The sequence below is a fragment of the Seriola aureovittata genome, chromosome 24 (genome assembly GCF_021018895.1).
Source record: "Seriola aureovittata isolate HTS-2021-v1 ecotype China chromosome 24, ASM2101889v1, whole genome shotgun sequence".
NCBI lineage: Eukaryota > Metazoa > Chordata > Actinopteri > Carangiformes > Carangidae > Seriola > Seriola aureovittata.
The window spans coordinates 5,543,543-5,560,790 of NC_079387.1; the positions used below are offsets into that span (position 1 = coordinate 5,543,543).

General features: G+C 41.6%; 2 protein-coding genes across 3 annotated transcripts; both read left to right on the forward strand.

Moving 5' to 3' along the window:
- The first annotated feature begins 2,503 nt into the window (after nt 1-2,503).
- rcbtb1 (regulator of chromosome condensation (RCC1) and BTB (POZ) domain containing protein 1) lies at nt 2,504-10,611 on the forward strand. Of its 2 annotated transcripts, XM_056370975.1 has the most exons (14): nt 2,533-2,587; nt 2,687-2,716; nt 3,615-3,912; nt 4,177-4,327; nt 4,602-4,768; nt 5,849-6,007; nt 6,096-6,203; nt 6,418-6,560; nt 6,796-6,859; nt 7,140-7,266; nt 7,370-7,496; nt 7,751-7,902; nt 7,995-8,125; nt 8,669-10,611. In XM_056370975.1, the coding sequence occupies exons 2-14, from the start codon at nt 2,700-2,702 to the stop codon at nt 8,807-8,809; spliced, it is 1,785 nt and encodes a 594-aa protein (XP_056226950.1). In that variant the 5' UTR covers nt 2,533-2,587; nt 2,687-2,699; the 3' UTR covers nt 8,810-10,611. The 2 variants fall into 2 exon arrangements, with proteins under 2 accessions (XP_056226951.1, XP_056226950.1); XM_056370976.1 differs by lacking the exon at nt 2,687-2,716 and having other exon boundaries at nt 2,504-2,587.
- Nucleotides 10,612-11,294: 683 nt separating this feature from the next.
- Nucleotides 11,295-17,230, forward strand: cdadc1 (cytidine and dCMP deaminase domain containing 1). Its single transcript, XM_056370372.1, has 11 exons — nt 11,295-11,453; nt 12,081-12,181; nt 12,305-12,482; nt 12,850-13,156; nt 13,694-13,900; nt 13,999-14,129; nt 14,652-14,701; nt 14,957-15,126; nt 15,280-15,469; nt 15,763-15,811; nt 15,944-17,230. The coding sequence occupies exons 1-11, from the start codon at nt 11,354-11,356 to the stop codon at nt 16,042-16,044; spliced, it is 1,584 nt and encodes a 527-aa protein (XP_056226347.1). The 5' UTR covers nt 11,295-11,353; the 3' UTR covers nt 16,045-17,230.
- The last annotated feature ends 18 nt before the right edge of the window (nt 17,231-17,248 follow it).

The window sequence follows — 17,248 nt, forward strand, 5'->3', positions numbered from 1 at the left end:
TGTGTATTGTGACATTTGGATCACAACAAAGACCACACACACATAAGAGATACACCCACACACAGTCATTACTGCAGGATGACTGACAGCTGGCAGATTTTTTTTTTTTCACACTCTGTTCACAACTTGTATTATACAGCTCAAGGCTGCAGAATGGGATTGCTGTCATCAAGGGGCAAAACATCATCTGTGTGCACAGAGAGCTGCTGCAGCTCAGTGAGCAAACAGCCGCAGCTGCATGTACTGTATGTGTACAGTGGATGCGTTTATTCTACACAGCATATAGTGTGGCTGGGAAAAGGAAGAAGTAGAGCGATAGAAAAGGCAAGGGTTGTAGGAACAAGGAGGGAGAAGGTGTGGGATGACAAAGTTGCAAGAGAAAAAACAAGGAAAGGTGAAGAAAGTGAAAGGTGAGAGGAAGAGAGAGAAGGAAACAGGCTGAAATCTGAGAGCAGGAATTCAGAAAATGAAGCAAATGAAACACAAAAGAGGCAACTTTTGATTTCAGTACTCACAGGAAAGAGCCCAAAGCTTCTCTACTTGATATAAATCTCTACTTATTTTCATCTGGTTGCAGTGGCTCCCTTTTCCTTTTTCTTTTGTTTTCTTTTCTTCTTAAATAAAACTTGAGATCAGGTTTTTCATGGGTCCTGTCCTGCAGCTGGACCCTTAAATGTCATCATTCCATACTGGCACCATTTGAAGGATAACATAATTGTAAAATTAATATAACCTGTAGCTTCCCTTCCTCCATGGAAAATGCAATAGAAAACATTTTTACAGGATGCACACCTGGTCGTATTTGAGGTGTGATTTATTTAGTTATTTTAGTATTATAATTAGTTTTTTATTCACAACTTACATAACATTAACATAAGATATAATTGAACAACTGACTGTGTGCCTGTGAGCCTGAATTCAGGGCAAAACGTCTCTCAATATAATTATAGGACCTTTTTCCGAGCTGCCTTTGGGTTAAAATCACTGCTGCGTTAAAGCCTTGCAATTTATGTGAAAAGCATTTCACAGTAAGCAAAGGAGATTTATTGCTCCTTCCAGCAACTGTCCAGCAAAGGACCAACAGCACTTGCTCATGAGTGGCAGATTTGTAGACTGAGTGCCTGTAGCAGCACGTAGTGGTACACCAGGCTATTGAGAAGTGGGTTAGCACTAAGCCTGCTGATGTATTGATTTGTTGGCTGCAGCGCCGGGAGAAAAGCACAACATGGCCTGCGACCAGGGAATATCATACCACCTCCCTGTAAGCCACAGAATAGACGGCAAGACAAGTGCTGCTGTGGAACCCCAAGTGGAAATGATTGTCCTGATTTGCAAGGATTCATATTTAATCTGATCCACTTTAATATAAAACTTTTCTCTTTTTTTTTTTCTTTTTTTTCTTTTTTTACAAATGCTAGAAAAAAAATACACATTTCTTTGGGACACATCAACCCAAGACAACCTCTCGTAAACACATTTGGTCTTGGTTGTGATTGGCTCCTTTTCCATCAGTGGAATCCTTCCACTCAGGCTGCTGCAGGGTCTGAAGCTTTGACTCAGCATGTTTACCTCATTTGAACTAGAAAAGCTGCTGCTGATGGTCAACCAAAGTCCAGTGTTATTAGACTGAGCAGTTAATCTTTAAAATCATTGAAGGAAGTAAGGTCCAGTAAGGTCCCCTCTTTGCAAACCATAATAATCAGTCTGATGCTTGGCCTGAAAAAACTGAGCTGACCCATTATTCAAACCCTGAAGCCAAAAAAACAAACAAAAAAAATCAAAAAACAAATTTACTGTGTCATATAAAGAGAGCATCCCAAATGATGCAGCACATCCAAGCTGCTGAGCCTTGAGCTATGTGGTAGTACTCCACCTGCAGGTCATCAAGGAAAACTACAACTGAGTATTCTGTACATAATCAACAAGTCCAGTTACTTATTTATTTATTGGGGGTAGAATGAATTAAAGATATGAAATCTATTGGAAATTAATTGTGTGTATTTTTGGCCCTTAACTCATCATTTATAAGGTAAATGAACATAATAAATGCAAAAAAATCAGATGAAAACTCAAATTATCAGTGTCAAAAAATAAATTAGATGCTTCTTATTTTAAATATGACACTATATTTTAACAATTACATTCGATTTAGATGAAAATAAGTGCAGTGAACTATCTGTTACATTAATTTAAAGGGTTTTAGGGAAACAGGGCAAGGATACAGACAGTGAATATCAACAAGTGAAACTTGTGGTTTCTCAGTCTTTCCTGATATAAGCCACTCTGGTTTTATTTTCAGTCATGTTTGAATAATTATAAAGTATAAATTCTGACTGGAAAAATATGCTGGCCACGATCGATTAAAAAAAGAAATAAAGGGAACATTTTAAAACTTTTTCCAAAAATTCAGAACTTCTTCAATCCCACATTTAAACTGCTGTTTAACTAATGACCGGAAGGGGGCAGCAATGCACCTGTGCAGCGTCCAGTCTGCCACAAATACAGGAGACGAAGTATTGGCCACACTCGACGCAGTTTGATCAGGCAGCGCTTCTATTGACAACACCGGGCAAACAATTTCAGTCGGGTAATTTCATATAGCTAGTTTACGTGTCGTATTTGTGGATGTTTTACTGATAGAGGTATTGTAATTACACGTTGTCGCTGTCTGTCTGTCTTTTCCCAGTCGTCTCGTTGTCATGGAGCGATGCTTTAGGTATGAAGAGCACAGGAAAGCGCTTAACTAAGGCTACTAGCTTCTCCCCTTTACCATATGCTTCAGTGCCATTTAAGTTTCTGTGGTGCATCACTAAATGGCTACATATTTTTTGACACTTGGCTGAAAGGGGAGTCTTGAGTTAGATAACGCAGTTATGGCTCGCTGACAATGCTATAGGATGTCTTTTGGCTAGCCCCGATGGAGAGGACTCGTCGCCGAACTCCACTCAAAAATCAAGCAATTTAAAAGTTCAGCTGCAGGATATATCCAGCTAATGACACCTAAGACTCAGTGTATCAGTACGTTATTGATGTGTTTAGTAAAGTTGGTACATATGCCGAATTGAAGGGCGAATTTGGCTTAGCAAAGTCTTGAGTCATAGCTGCTTAACGAGACATTTAACATTCTCAAATAGGCAAAAATACAATTAATAGCCAAGATTTGTGTAGAATTTGGCTCATTTCAGTGGCAGCAAAATATGAGGCACAAAGCCTTGCTATAATAGATCAGTTGTGCTGCTTTGCTTGCATGCTATGCCTTATTGCCATGAGCTAGTCATGACTTAGACCAGGAATTCACCTGTTCACTTGAAGCTGAAGAATTTTAGTTTCTGCAAGACACATTTCTGGTTCTTATGAACAGGTTAAGAACCATAAGATTTTGTTTGCATGTAGTTGAGAGTGTATCTGTCTGTGTATGTTTTTATCTGTTCACCTGTCTACTACAGGGTTTTTTTTTTTAAGTCCAATCTGCTTTTTAAATGTGTTGTTTTCACTCGTTTTTTAAAGAAGGGGAGCACATTTTCATTTTAAGACATATGTTACTAGAAAAAGAGCCTTCGTCTCTGCCTTGTTCTATTTATTCACATCTAACTCTTGTGTTGTCCTATTTGAAGTGTCAGCAGGGATGATTCTGCTCCTTGCACGCCACCTCCGCCTCCACCAACATCAAATCCTCCTCCTCAAGTTCCCCCTTCTCCTCGTCATCCCCCTCCTATTCCTCCCTCCTCTCCTGTGTCACCCCTGACTCCTCCTCCCCGAAAAGGAAGGCTGAGTTTTGCCGGAGCCATGGTGGACGTCAGTAAGTGGCCCCTGTTCTCTCTGCTGAGCGCTGAGGAGCTAGCCACGGTCCGACAGGCTTGTGTCTTTGGAACCTCTGCTAATGAAGCCATCTACATCACCCATGGAAATGAGGTGAGGAGTGTGTCCTCAGCATACCCTGTCTCTTTCACTTGTCCTTGTTTATCTATACTTAAAGGTTTTAAGGCATTATTATCTATTTAAAAGCTGTTAAACTCCGTAATGTGTTTGTGTGGCATGCTTTCTGCCTATGTGCTCAAGTTTGACATTATATTTCAAGCTATATTCAAATAGCATCTACATCCTAACACGTGTTTCAGCTTGTGTACGCTCCCTTCACGTGAAGTATATGTTGATCTGTTGTTCATTATTTCCCAGGTATTTGTGTTTGGCGTGAACTGCAGTAGCTGCCTTGGTACAGGAGACAGCCTGAGCACCATTGTGCCAAAGAAACTAGACTTCCTGCGAGGGAAGAAGGTCAGCAGCCTGAGCTATGGCAGCGGACCTCACGTCCTGTTGGCTACTGAGGGTAGGTTATTACTCATGCAATGCTAGCTGTGTGCATCATTGAGATAGTAAATCTTAAACTTGCACTCACAGGTGTCTGTCTCTGCTCCCCTCATCATAAACCCTGACAAGTATAAGTGCTCCTGTCTCTTATAGAAGTATTTAGATACTTCTTCTCTTGTATTGGATTTTATTTTTGTAGGATTTTTAGCAGAAGATTGAATGGTGAAACTCATGATTCACAAGCCTCCGCCTCCTCCGATCCGCTGAATAATCCTTGTGTTGATTCATTACAGATGGACAGCTGTTTGCTTGGGGGCACAATGGCTACAGTCAGTTGGGGAATGGGGCGACCAACCAGGGCCTGTCCCCGGTGCTGGTCACTGCTAACCTGCAGAACAAGAAGGTGAAAGAGGTGGCGTGCGGCTCGCATCACTCCATGGCTCTGACTCAGGATGGAGAGGTGACTGTTGTTTTCATAACTCTCCACTTTCATTGTTGTTACTGATTATTCTAGCCTACATTGATTTTTTTTTTTTTAGATGTAATTCTTGGAAGATAAAAAAATCATCATTTAGAAAATCAAATCAAGGTTGATCCCTTATGTAATGACTGTGTGAGCTCTGAGCTGTCAGTTTAATATTAAACATTAAAGACCAGTGCAGACTGTCTGTTACTACAGACAACAAATGGGAATTTGTAGTTTTCCATTTGTGTTATTCTTAATGTTTCCACCTGCTGCTTGTGGCAGTGATGGAGGGAGATAACCATAGCTAAAATATATTATAGTATATAATAATTCATTTCATTCATGTAAATTTTCATCTTTCCTGACACGTTAGCACCTCAAGATAAATGTTGTCATTCCCATTTGGATCAAGTATCATATTTCAGCTATGACTGTATCGGAGCATCCCCATACTAATCCTCTATAGCTCTGTAGCTGACGTTCGGAGAGGCACACAGTAGATGATGAGTCATAGAAGGGAAAAGCTGGTGCACAGAAAAATGATTTCTTCTTAAGGCTTCAACGAGTTGTCATTCAACACATAAATGACTGTAATTTATTTGAAAGCACTACATTTTGATGTTAGCATATTTACATATACCAGTATGTTTGTGTTTTATGTTTAGTTTTAGAAGGGTCACTTCAAGCCTTAACGTAGCCACCTTCTGTCCAGCTCGTGTCAGACTAAGCAGCTTATTTCTAACCCGAAGGCATTAAAGCTAATTAGGCTGTGTGTGTGTGTGTGTGTGTGTGTGTGTGTGTGTGTGTGTGTGTGTGTATGTGTGGTAAGCAGGAAAGGCTGTTGCTATGTGAAATGTTACTCCACATTTCACAGTGTTGCGTGAAAATTGCATTCTCTGTCTACATTATGTATTCGTGCGTCGTGCTTCCCTCGGTTTGTAGAACAGCATGTGGACGGGGTAGGTTTTCTTTTTGGGGGGTTTTCAGATGTTTTTAAAACTTTAATGTGGTAAATTTGATTCAGCCGTTAACGTTATTTCTCATGGTGGCACTACAACCTCCCTGCTCCTCCAGGTCTTCGCATGGGGTTACAACAACTGTGGCCAGATTGGTTCCGGCTCCACAGCCAACCAGCCCTACCCCAGGAAAGTCACGGGCTGCCTGCAGGGCAAGAACGCGGTGGGCGTCGCATGTGGTCAGACCTCCTCCATGGCTCTGGTCGACAACGGAGAGGTGAAGATGGCGTTACATGAACCCTTAGAGTTCCATGTGAGAAATCTGAGCGTCGTATAGTAAAGAGGCTTGTTTAATGTTTGTCCAGGTGTATGGCTGGGGCTACAATGGCAATGGACAGCTGGGTGTTGGTAACAATGGAAACCAGCTGACGCCTTGCCGCCTCACTGGACTCCAGGGGCTGTGTATTCAACAGGTAGGACAGCAGCCTAATGTAATGCTGACTGGTGGTGGTGTGTATGCTGTGGAAAATGAAAATGACTCCAAACATGACCCACCTGTTAGTCGGTCTTTGTGACTATCTAACAAACCACAGAGAACCGCAGTTCTCCTGTCTGATGGTGTAGTTGACGAGGTAATTGGTAGCTGCTGCAGCACCAGTCGAGCTTAAAGCGTTCCCTGCTTTCCAGATTGTATCGGGCTACGGCCACTGCCTGGCACTAACAGATGAAGGGCTGCTGTATGCCTGGGGAGCAAACACCTACGGTCAGTTGGGAACCGGCAACAAGACCAACCACCTCAGCCCAGTACAAATCATGGCTGACAAAGAGAGGTACGGGAGAAGTTTCTCCCATCCTGTTAAGACGCCACTTTCCTGTTTCCTGTCCTCATTTCCTCCCTCTGCTCCTGGTCTTAAGTAGTTGCCAGTGATCAAAAGGAAGTCGTCTTTCCCTTCATAAACAAAGACTATAGACCAAATCCCGCCACAGTAAAAACACAGTTTTATACTTAAAAGCATGGTGTTTGTCAGGCTGTGTGTTAACGTATAGCCATCTCTCATTTAATAGGATTGTGGAGGTCGCTGCCTGCCATTCAACACATACCTCAGCAGCTAAGACGCAAAGTGGGCAGGTATACATGCAATTAATCTTGTGTACAATTGTTGAATGTAGGCACCTCTAGTGTGTTTATATGTGTTTGGCTCATATGTGAGTATGTTTTGTGTGATTGTGTATTTGCTGTTTTATAGTTTTCACATTGATTTGATTGATAAATGAGTTAACGGAATAGTTGGATATTTTGGGAAATATCTGGGTCAGAGTTTTCTTCAGTTCATGTCTTGCATTGAGATTGTTTTTATATGATGGAGATGTTGGTAGATGTGACGTTAATAACAGTGTTCATCCTCCAGGTGTACATGTGGGGTCAGTGTCGGGGTCAGTCCATCGTCTTGCCTCACATCACTCACTTCGCCAGCACTGACGACGTCTTCGCCTGCTTCGCCACGCCCTCTGTCATGTGGAGGCTCATGTCAATGGGTGAGGGAGAGGTTGTTGATCCTGTGTGGAAGAATTTATTTTGCCAACACTGTGAAAAGAAATTCAGTTTTTTACATGCACATCGTGTTCGGCTTTATTCCAGAGCACGATGACTTCCTGACTGTTGCCGAGGCTCTGAGGAAAGAGTTTGACAGTCCAGAAACGGCTGACCTGAAATTCAGTGTTGACGGCAAATGCATTCATGTTCACAAAGCTGTCCTGAAGATCAGGTGGGCGTGTGTTCGTGTGTGCATATAAAACATAGATGTCACCACAAAGTAATCATGCTAAATCAGTGATAGCATTGCTTTTGAATAGCTTCTTCCCTGGCCCATGACCCATCCCTCCACAAAGTTGGGTGCAAATCGGTTCAGTACTTTTTGCGTAATCCTGCTGACACACAGACAGACAGGGGCAGGCAGAGGGAGTATATCAATACACAGCCCTGTATTGAGTACAAATAGAGGTCTTTTGTTTCAAATAGGTGTGAGCATTTCCGATCGATGTTCCGCTCCCAGTGGACGGAGGATCAGCAGGAGGTGATAGAGATCGGCCAGTTCTCTTACCCCGTCTACAGATCCTTCCTGCAGTTTCTCTACACAGACACCGTCGACCTTCCTCCTGAGGACGCCATCGGTTAGCAATTCAAATACTGTGTTCTTTCATTTGCATCGAATCAACTTAACAATGTATTTACACTGTTATCTCCGTGTGTGTGTCGTCCGCAGGCCTGCTGGACCTGGCCACCTCTTACTGCGAAAACCGTCTGAAACGCCTGTGTCAGCAGATCATCAAGAGCGGTATCACTGTGGAAAATGCCTTCACCCTGCTGTCCGCCGCCATACGATACGACGCAGAGGTACAATGTACACAGACAGACTGTGCACAGCAATACCGAGATGTTAACGTGTAGCGGCTGATAGTGGTGGTTCATCTTACCCCGACACATTTATCCTATTGTCTTACTCTTTACAACAACAGCTGAGTCTGAGTTTCAGGCAACTGCATGAATGGGACAGTGATTGACATGTTGATTGAAACACAGTGCTGCATGTGTCTAACTGTCCTTTCAATAGTATTGTTTTGAGAATCCATTACTGCAGTCAACAACTTCTCTATAAAACCAACACTTTTTCTTGCAGCACGTGATTTAAAGTTCCTATATCGACCAAAGAATAAGGGGACACCCGGTGTACACCCAGTGAACTGCATGAACAACATTACATTCACCCCTATTCTAGAAATGACTCCTACACTGTGCTGTTGTGTGGATGGTGCTGCTGTGGCATTGTATTCTCCAGAGGGATCGTGTCAGTTTGGTCGTTTCTATTCTGTTCTCTGCATTACATTATATTAGATTTTAGTATATTCTAATCCGGTCTCATTATGTGTCTCTTTCCAGGACCTGGAAGAGTTTTGTTTCAGGTTCTGTGTCAACCATCTGACTCAGGTGACTCAGACCGGAGCCTTCTGGCAGGTGGACGGGGCAATGCTCAAGGAGTTCATTAGCAGAGCTAGCCGCTGCGGAGCCTTCAAGAACTGAGTGGTACTCTTTTCATTTTTACAAAGTATAAACTATGATCTGACCGAGTGGATGTTGTAGCAGCAGCGTGTCACCGCGCTGGAAATATCCATTCTGATCACATTCCTAAAAGAAAGCAACGGTCCAGTTGATTTTCATATTTGCTGAGGCACATGTTGGCACATAAGCAGCATCATTGAAGGGATTCTGGACTGGAGTTTGAGCTGCGTTATCCACTGATCTGAAATCAGCACTTTGGCCAATTCCTGTGGAGTCACTCGACATACTCATGGCGCCTTTCTGTCAAACCGAACTGTATTCTCTACAGGCTGTATGTATACTTGAATTTTTGCTTCTCTTCTCGGCCAGTGCTTGCATGTACTGAACAGTCTTCCTTTATTTTCTGGAAAAGTTACTGTGGGAGACCAAAGACCTAGAAGGAATAGTAAAACCAGTTCAAAGAACAGTGCGTCTTTGTTTGCTAACTGAAAAAGATGGTTTTGTTATAAGAGCTTAGATAACTGATTTACACTGGCCAGGACACTAGTACCACTGTATTGAAACACATCTTTGAGTTACCTCTACTTTCCATTTCTATCATTTTCAGATTGCAGTCTTTGTGTTCAGGCAAAACTACATATTTGATATGTCAAATCTATAAATTTAACTTAATTTAAAAAGCAGAGTCCCATTTAGAGGCATCAACATATACAGCTGCTCCAGATCCCACTGTGGGTTGTTATAGGACACTTGGTTTGTTATGTTAATTGTTCTCTAGCTGGGATTCTGTATATTTTAGAAGTTCAATACCATTGTGGGGTGTATGATATTTTCCTTTTTTATATTCAAGTCTGTTTTCTGTCCATTATGCCTGACTCAAGTTTTTGTTCTGTGGCACTTTAGGAAACTACAGTTGCTTTTTTCTTCATATTCAGCAAAACACTAACAGTTTAAATAGTTTAAAACCCTGTGGAAGGAAAGACTAGATAACTGAGTTAAAGAATTCTGTACTAGAGCTTTTTAAAAGCATCATTAAATATTTGGGACACAGTACATTACTAGATTCCTTAATAATTCCTTGGTAATTTATTGCGTTCTTTTGTAGATACAGGGAGAATGCCCTGGACTAACCCTGCACAAGACACTGCAAGCTAAAGCAATATTAACTCTATAATGCTCTGTAGAAATAAGTGGGATTTTTTTTTTGTTCATGTTTGCGTATTTGCTTCGGGTTAAGATTACCAAAAAAAAAAAATAAAAATGCTTGCAGGTCCTAGTTTTTCCTTTCTGCTGTATCACTGGGTGTTGTGACTATCTATGTATGCTGCTGCAGGAAATTGTTTTAGAGTAGTTGAAGAGATAACACCAGGTCAGCTGGCAGCGAGGCTGGTGAGATCAGTTTCAGTTTCCTCTGTTAGGTTTCTATTCCATGATGCCATGAGTAGAGCCTCTGTTTATTATTAAAGCACAGGAAACAATTATAGATGAATTGAGGTTAGATTTTGACTTAAATGGTATGAGGAGCAGGTTTACACTTTTCTTTTTTTATATGAAAAAGGACAAGCAAACTGGAAAAAATAAAGATGTTTTTGCTTATTGTATTAAGATAAAAATATATTTTTTTTATGCTTTCTTAAGCTTTTATTTACTTAGGACCAGTTTATAAGTCATGCAACATGCTTAAATTCAACTTACAACATTATGATGTTGGGATTTATATTACTATTCTTTTGCTGTTACATATCTGGGACATGTTACTTCACTTTGTTTTCTATTCAGTTTTGGGGCTGATATGTTTCTGTGAATAAATAAGTAACTCATCAGATTTGTTCCCATTTTACTGCATATTTTGTATTAACTAGTCCTTTACAAGTTTATTCTTATTGTGTACATTTTCCTCAGCGTAAGATGAGATTTCAGACATTGTTGCCAGTGGATTCAAGATTGAATAGTTAAAATACCTACCTGTATTTCTTCTCATTTCAGTTGTTTTCTTAATGCATTTAATTTTGTTTTATGTTAAAGTAGCTCATTCTTTTTACAGGGTGATACAAATAGCAGCTACATGATGATAATATGATGCAATCTAGTGCTGTATATGATATTTATTGTCATTACAATTTCATATGAGTACTCAGTACTCATGGGTCAAGGCTGCGTGGGGAAATTACTTGGAAAAGGTCTGACATCACTGTCATACCTTAAATATAGCGTCATCAATTGTATCATATGGACACTCCACATATATCGCGAGAGTATAGCACTGAGAAAGGGGGAGGTCTCTAATAAAGTTAATTTTCTCCTGATCTGTTGATCTGAAAAATGTCATTTTGATGTCAGAATGTACGCGTGGCTTGTGAAAACTGGATCCAATATTTATTTCGGTGACTATGGAGCGAGAGAATCTGTGATAATCTCGTTCACTTCGCCCGTTGGAATGAATACACTCAGACCTGCTTCCGGTCTCCTAAAGGGGCTGGAGAAACACACGTCACACAGACACAGGAAATAAACGATGTATGTGTCTTCCGGATCCGTTAATATAGCTAGACATTGGCAGGTTGAATGGAAGGAAGCAAGACAAGGAACCGTGCCGATACGGGCCAGTCCAGCCCGGGTGGAGATACGAAAGACGATAGCACCCAGACTGACAGCAGAGCACAAGGTGAACTAGACGGAAAAGGAGTTAATATTCTAATGCTAATGGTTTAGCTAGCTTTCTTTTGCTCTAGCTTTCAGCTCATTAATAAGAAAGGAGTGTAAAAATAGTTTATACAGCAGATACGTTTGACATTGTTTATTTGCACATTGTAATTCACAGATAATCCTTCCTGCCTATATTGGTTAGCGTTTTTCATTATGAATGTTTACCACTGCAGATAGTATTCAACCTTGTGACAAAGGTGTTCATGAATTGAAGGTATTATGTATCCTAATGTATCATAAATGATTAGTATACTGTGCTTCTGTTTGATCTAACTGTCTCAGCTGAGCAGGTCCAAAGTTCTGACATTGTGGACATACATTATAGTTTTTATTATTATTACACTAGAAGTAAACAAGACCAGATCCCTCCATGTCTATTTAAAAGATATGCTGACACAGAATCATTTCAGATGGTCATGACCTCAAGTCGTGGTTTAGGTTTATTTAGAATAATGATATAAATGGGAACCTGCTACTCTCACACCAGCGAGTAATTACAGCTTTGCATGAAGGTTCTTCAGTGGCAAAGCGTGGACAAGATGACTCTCCATCATGGATTTTATTTTTTATTTTGTCTCTCCTCCAGGTTATGGCCCCAGGTTATCAAAGGTCAATCTGTTTACCTTATTGAGTTTGTGGATGGAGCTGTTCCCTCGGGAACAGCATGAAGAGGATGACAACAGTCAGGTTGGTATACAAACTGAAACACAGCACGTCATGAGTAAAATTTCTTCTTCATCTACTACATGTAGTGTACAGTGCATGAGACTGTTAAATATTGATAATAATTTTGAATCTGCTGTGTTCCAGATCCGTGGCATGGGTCTGGTGGTGGTGCGGGACAGTAAGGTGATGGGACTCCACTGTTCAGGAGCTGAGCTTCACGCAGGACAGGCAGCCATTATCCAACATGGCCCCCGCTTGGCTGACTGTCAGCTGTACTTCTCTAGGAGACCCTGTGCTACCTGCCTCAAGATGATCATCAACGGTGAGGGGAGGAGGACTGACAGAGAGTGCTTTATGACACTGTCGTTATCACAGTGTACAGGTTTTTTTTTAATCTCCACCTCCAGAACAAGTCGATGTGGTGCAAGCCATTTTAATGCAGTGATGCAAAATCACAAAATCACTTTCCTAAATGCTCTTTTGACTTTGTTAGACTTTGTCACCAAATATCATCATGTATAGGAATTTGACAGGCATTTACTTTTACTTTCCCCTATTTAAATCAATGATGTTGTTACAATCATCCTGACTTTCATTACACTTTAAAACACATCATTTCTGACTTCACTCCACTGATTAAGGTTAATTAGAAAATGATGCTGATGATGATGCTGTTGGCTCTTCTCCAGCTGGAGTCAGTCAGATCTGTTTCTGGCCCGGAGACCCTGAGGTCAGCATGCTGAGGTCCGCCTCTACAAACCCTTCGGACTCCTCCCACTCCAACAGTCCACCTGGCCGCATCACGGAGGAGGCGGCGCTAGACGCTGTGGCGACAGAGAAGCTGAAGTCCAACAGCCGCCCTCACATCTGTGTACTGCTGCAGCCGCTGATGCCCGGCCTGGCACAGTTTGTTAGCGAGACGTCCAGAGAGTGTGATTTCATGGAGAGAGTGACTGATGACGAACCAGGGCTGAACGCAGAGGAACTCTTCAACGGGTACCCTACATACATACCAGCACTAATTAGAAGAAAATACCAAGTGATGCTTTTCCTTTTTAAGTCATTGTTGTCTTGACACCTACATCCAAGGGCGTAGCTTTGGTTTCATGGCTTCTTTCATCCGTATTTTGGCAGTTAGACAGAACAGAGACTCTGTTAGTGAGTAAATCAAACTAAAACCGTAAAACTGCTGCAGGGCAAAAATAGGATTTTGAAAAGTGAAGAGTACATGTCCTGCTCTCAGTGGAAATTACATATTTCCTTTAATCAGTGAAGCAAACGTTAAATATGCCAAAAAAAAAATTAATCTGCAACTCATGAATCTTTTTTTCCCCCAACAAGCCAAATTAATTTCAAATAATCAAGAACTCATGAAATATGCTCATTGACTAATATATGTATCAAGTGAGACTGGAGTCCTTTGAAGTTCTTTGAAACCAACTGCATGACTAAATCATACAATCTGCATATCAGCTCATAAAAAAAAAGTATCTGTGTTGCATATAAATTGGAGAAATTCTTCGCGCTCTCCAGAGATCGAACGAAGCACCTGAAGGATTTCTCCCGACAGTTTCTGGTCGGGACGTCGCAGCAGCACCGGGAGATCTTGACACAAATGGGTCTGGAGAACTTCTGCGTGGAGCCCTACTTCTCAAACCTGAGGAGCAACATGAGGCAGCTGGTGGAGGTTCTGGCCACGGTGGCCGCCGGGGTGCCGCTTCGACACTACAGTTTCTACAGGTTGGAAACACTCTTTAAATCACAGCTCTTACTTTTGCAGACGTTTTAGCCATCCGCTGTTGTTATTTGTTGCTGATTGTGTTGTTTCTGTGACTCAGGGAACAGTGTTCAGCCACTGAGCCATCACCGGCCAAGTCCTCACCGCCCCCTTCTCCTCCTCATGAAGTAGTATCCCAAGAAGTGGCTCGCCATTGCATTATCCAAGCCAGACTGCTGGCCTACAGAACAGGTCTGCTTGCTTTTTGTGTTTGTCACAGAAGTCAAGGTGGATGCAGGATACGAGACTTGCTTCCTGTTTCAGGTCAGACTGAACAAGAAGAAGTAAAAACAGACCGGAAACCATTTATCTTCAAATCTGTCAGCAAGAATAATAAACAAATCAAACGATCTGGTTTCAGATAGATGAAGTGATGAGTAATAATGCGTTCGTCAAAGCTGCCGGAACATTCAAGTTTGGCTGGATGACAGTTTAAGTGCTCGATCGACATTCTAGCTTCAGCATTTCAGCCTGAGGAAGCCTGACAGATATTCCTAGATAAACCAAAGATAAACCAGCAACAGATTTGTGTGTGTCAGGAGTAAAGAAGCCACAAGTCTCGAGTCCTCTTGAAACTAAGGGCTGAGGCAACAGATGCATGCCTGTAGGACATTTTCCTGAATGACAGGCTTAAAGGTCATAATCATTTTAAATATTGTTCTTGTCAGAGTTGACATTTGTCGGCAGATTCTGACACTGTCATTTTCATTCCAGAGGACCCCAAAGTGGGTGTGGGTGCTGTTATCTGGGCCAGAGCACACACGGTGAGCTCACCTTTCTCACCTCTGCTTTGATTTGACTATTTTATATCCACTGCAGAATTATATTACATCTGTTCTCGTCATTTAAAGCGTTAGATGAGAATATTAGTAGCTCTTAGCTTAGTTTAGCGTGAAGACTGAAAGCAGAGGGAAACAGCTAGCCTGGCTTAAAAATAAAAAAAAATCAACCTTGAAAGAAATAGTTCCAGCACATATCTCCTGGCAAAACATTGACTGTTTTGAACTGTCTTGTCCAAGGCTGGCTGCGACGGAACGGGGCGCCTGTACCTGGTGGGTTGCGGGTACAACGCTTACCCAGCAGGCTCCAAGTACGCCGAGTACCCACAGATGGACAACAAGCAGGAGGACCGGCAGAGACGCAAATACAGATTCATCGTCCACGCAGAGCAGAACGCCCTCACCTTCAGGTCAGAGTCTGTCCCTTTACACCGTGGAGGAGGATGATAATGTGAAAAGTGTCTTTATCTGCGCTGCTCTTATTATTTTAAACATTTATTATTTTTTTAAAAACTGATGGTGAGAAGTGTTTTGACGGACAGCGTTCTCCCTGACGCCTTCAGGACTCGAGAATTCAAAGCGGGGGAGCCCACCATCCTGTTCGTAACCAAGTGTCCGTGTGACGAGTGCGTCCCTCTGATCAGAGGAGCCGGCATCACACACGTCTACACCACCGACCAGGACAGGGACAAAGACAAGGGAGACATTTCCTACATGAGGTTCAGCAGCATGAAGGACGTCAACAAGTTCATAGTGAGCACACGGAGGGAGGGATGAAAAAATTTAATGAAGGCTATTTTTTCTTTTTTTTCCTTTTCCTATTTTATGTTGTTACATGCTGATTTACAGATATGTATATATTTGTATATACTAAAGCAAAAATTAGCCACCATCCATCGAGACAGATTCTATGAGGTAATTTATTCTGTTGTTCATACGTTGACTCAGCAGCTTGCAGGGTGTGTTGCTGCTGGTGCCTTTGAAGAGAGTAGATAAGACTCCTTAGATTTCACCACCTTGAAGAATCTGACATTCTCTCTTCACAGTGGCAGAAGAACCCTTCAGATTGCTCGGCGTCCTTTCCTCAAGTTGCCAGTAAGTTCCAACTTATTATCTTTAAATGTGGCTTTTTTTGTCCCTGCACAGATAAACTGTGAAGTGGGGTTACACATGAGAGAAATTACGTTGCAGTTTAACAGTAGTATTTTCTTCTTCTTCTTCTTCCAGACGGTTGTGTCGGGAAGCACAGCAGACAGACCGAGCGGGAGAGCCACAGCAGCAAGAAGCTGCGCATCAACAGATCCCATGACTTACCTTCTGTCAGCTGAGCATTGCACCTGCGCAGACGGACAGTTGGATAAATGGAGAAACCAAAAAAAAAACTACAGAATCGTGTTTTTAGATTAGATATTTTACGGTTACTGCTCAAATTCATTTGAGATCAAATCTGTGCCTGCACAGAATCTTCCGTTACTTTATTTGCCCTTAAATGCAGCTGCTGCATGTTTATGTTTCATACAACACTGACTGAGTGGTACGACCTAAATCTAAAATGTGATAGTTTAACTGCCATAGGCTGCTCTATGGAGGAATTGTTAGTCCAATCCAAGTCATTAAGAAGTGATTGGCAGTGAGTAAAAGAGGTACAAAATGGAAGGAAGGGACGGATGGACGGATCAGTGATGGACAAGGTAAAGAATGTGCGGACACTATTTTTGAATGAAGGAAAACGGTACAAACTATGGAACTTTATTTTCTTATGTTACATTACATTCAGGAAGTGTTCAGACCCCTTTGGATGACAATGACCAAACTTGTGAATTTTTGACAAAGTGAAGTATTCAGACCGTTTGCTTTGACACTTGACATCTAGCTCCAGGCTAGCTCCAGTTTCTGTCCCGAGCTCTGCAGGCAGCTCCCTCCTCCTCATGACTCGGTTTTTGCTGAGAGACTTTATTTTATTTGACTTTATTTCCCTAATCATGTCCAATCAGCTGAATGAAAGAATCAAGGTGTAGAAACATCTCAAGACATGATCAAGAGAAAATAGACATAGCCAAGTGTCTGAATACTTTTGTCAATGCGATATTTCAGTTTTTCCTTTTTAATAAATTGTTTTTAAATTTTTAGCATCAGGCTGCAACATAAAACCTGAAAGTGGTCTGAACACTTTGTGAATGCTCTGTAAATGGTTTATGAGGTATTGGGATATAAAGACAGCCATACTGTGTGTGTGTGTGTGTGTGTGTGTGTGTGTGTGCGCGTGTGTGTGCGTGTGTGTGTGTGTGCGTGCTAACACTGCACCATCTCTCCATGCACGTGTACACCTGGTGGGTGGTTGCTTGGTTAAACGTTCTAAAGCTGCACGGCTTTTGATTTAGGTTTTTATGATGAAACTGTTCTATATAGGATTTTGCACTAGGTTTGGATTTCAAGCTTTAAAGAAAGGTACACATCTTAACTACTGGCATTTAAGGAAAAAATGAAAATAAAATTCTTATAATAGAAAATATACGAAGTTTGTTTGGAAGA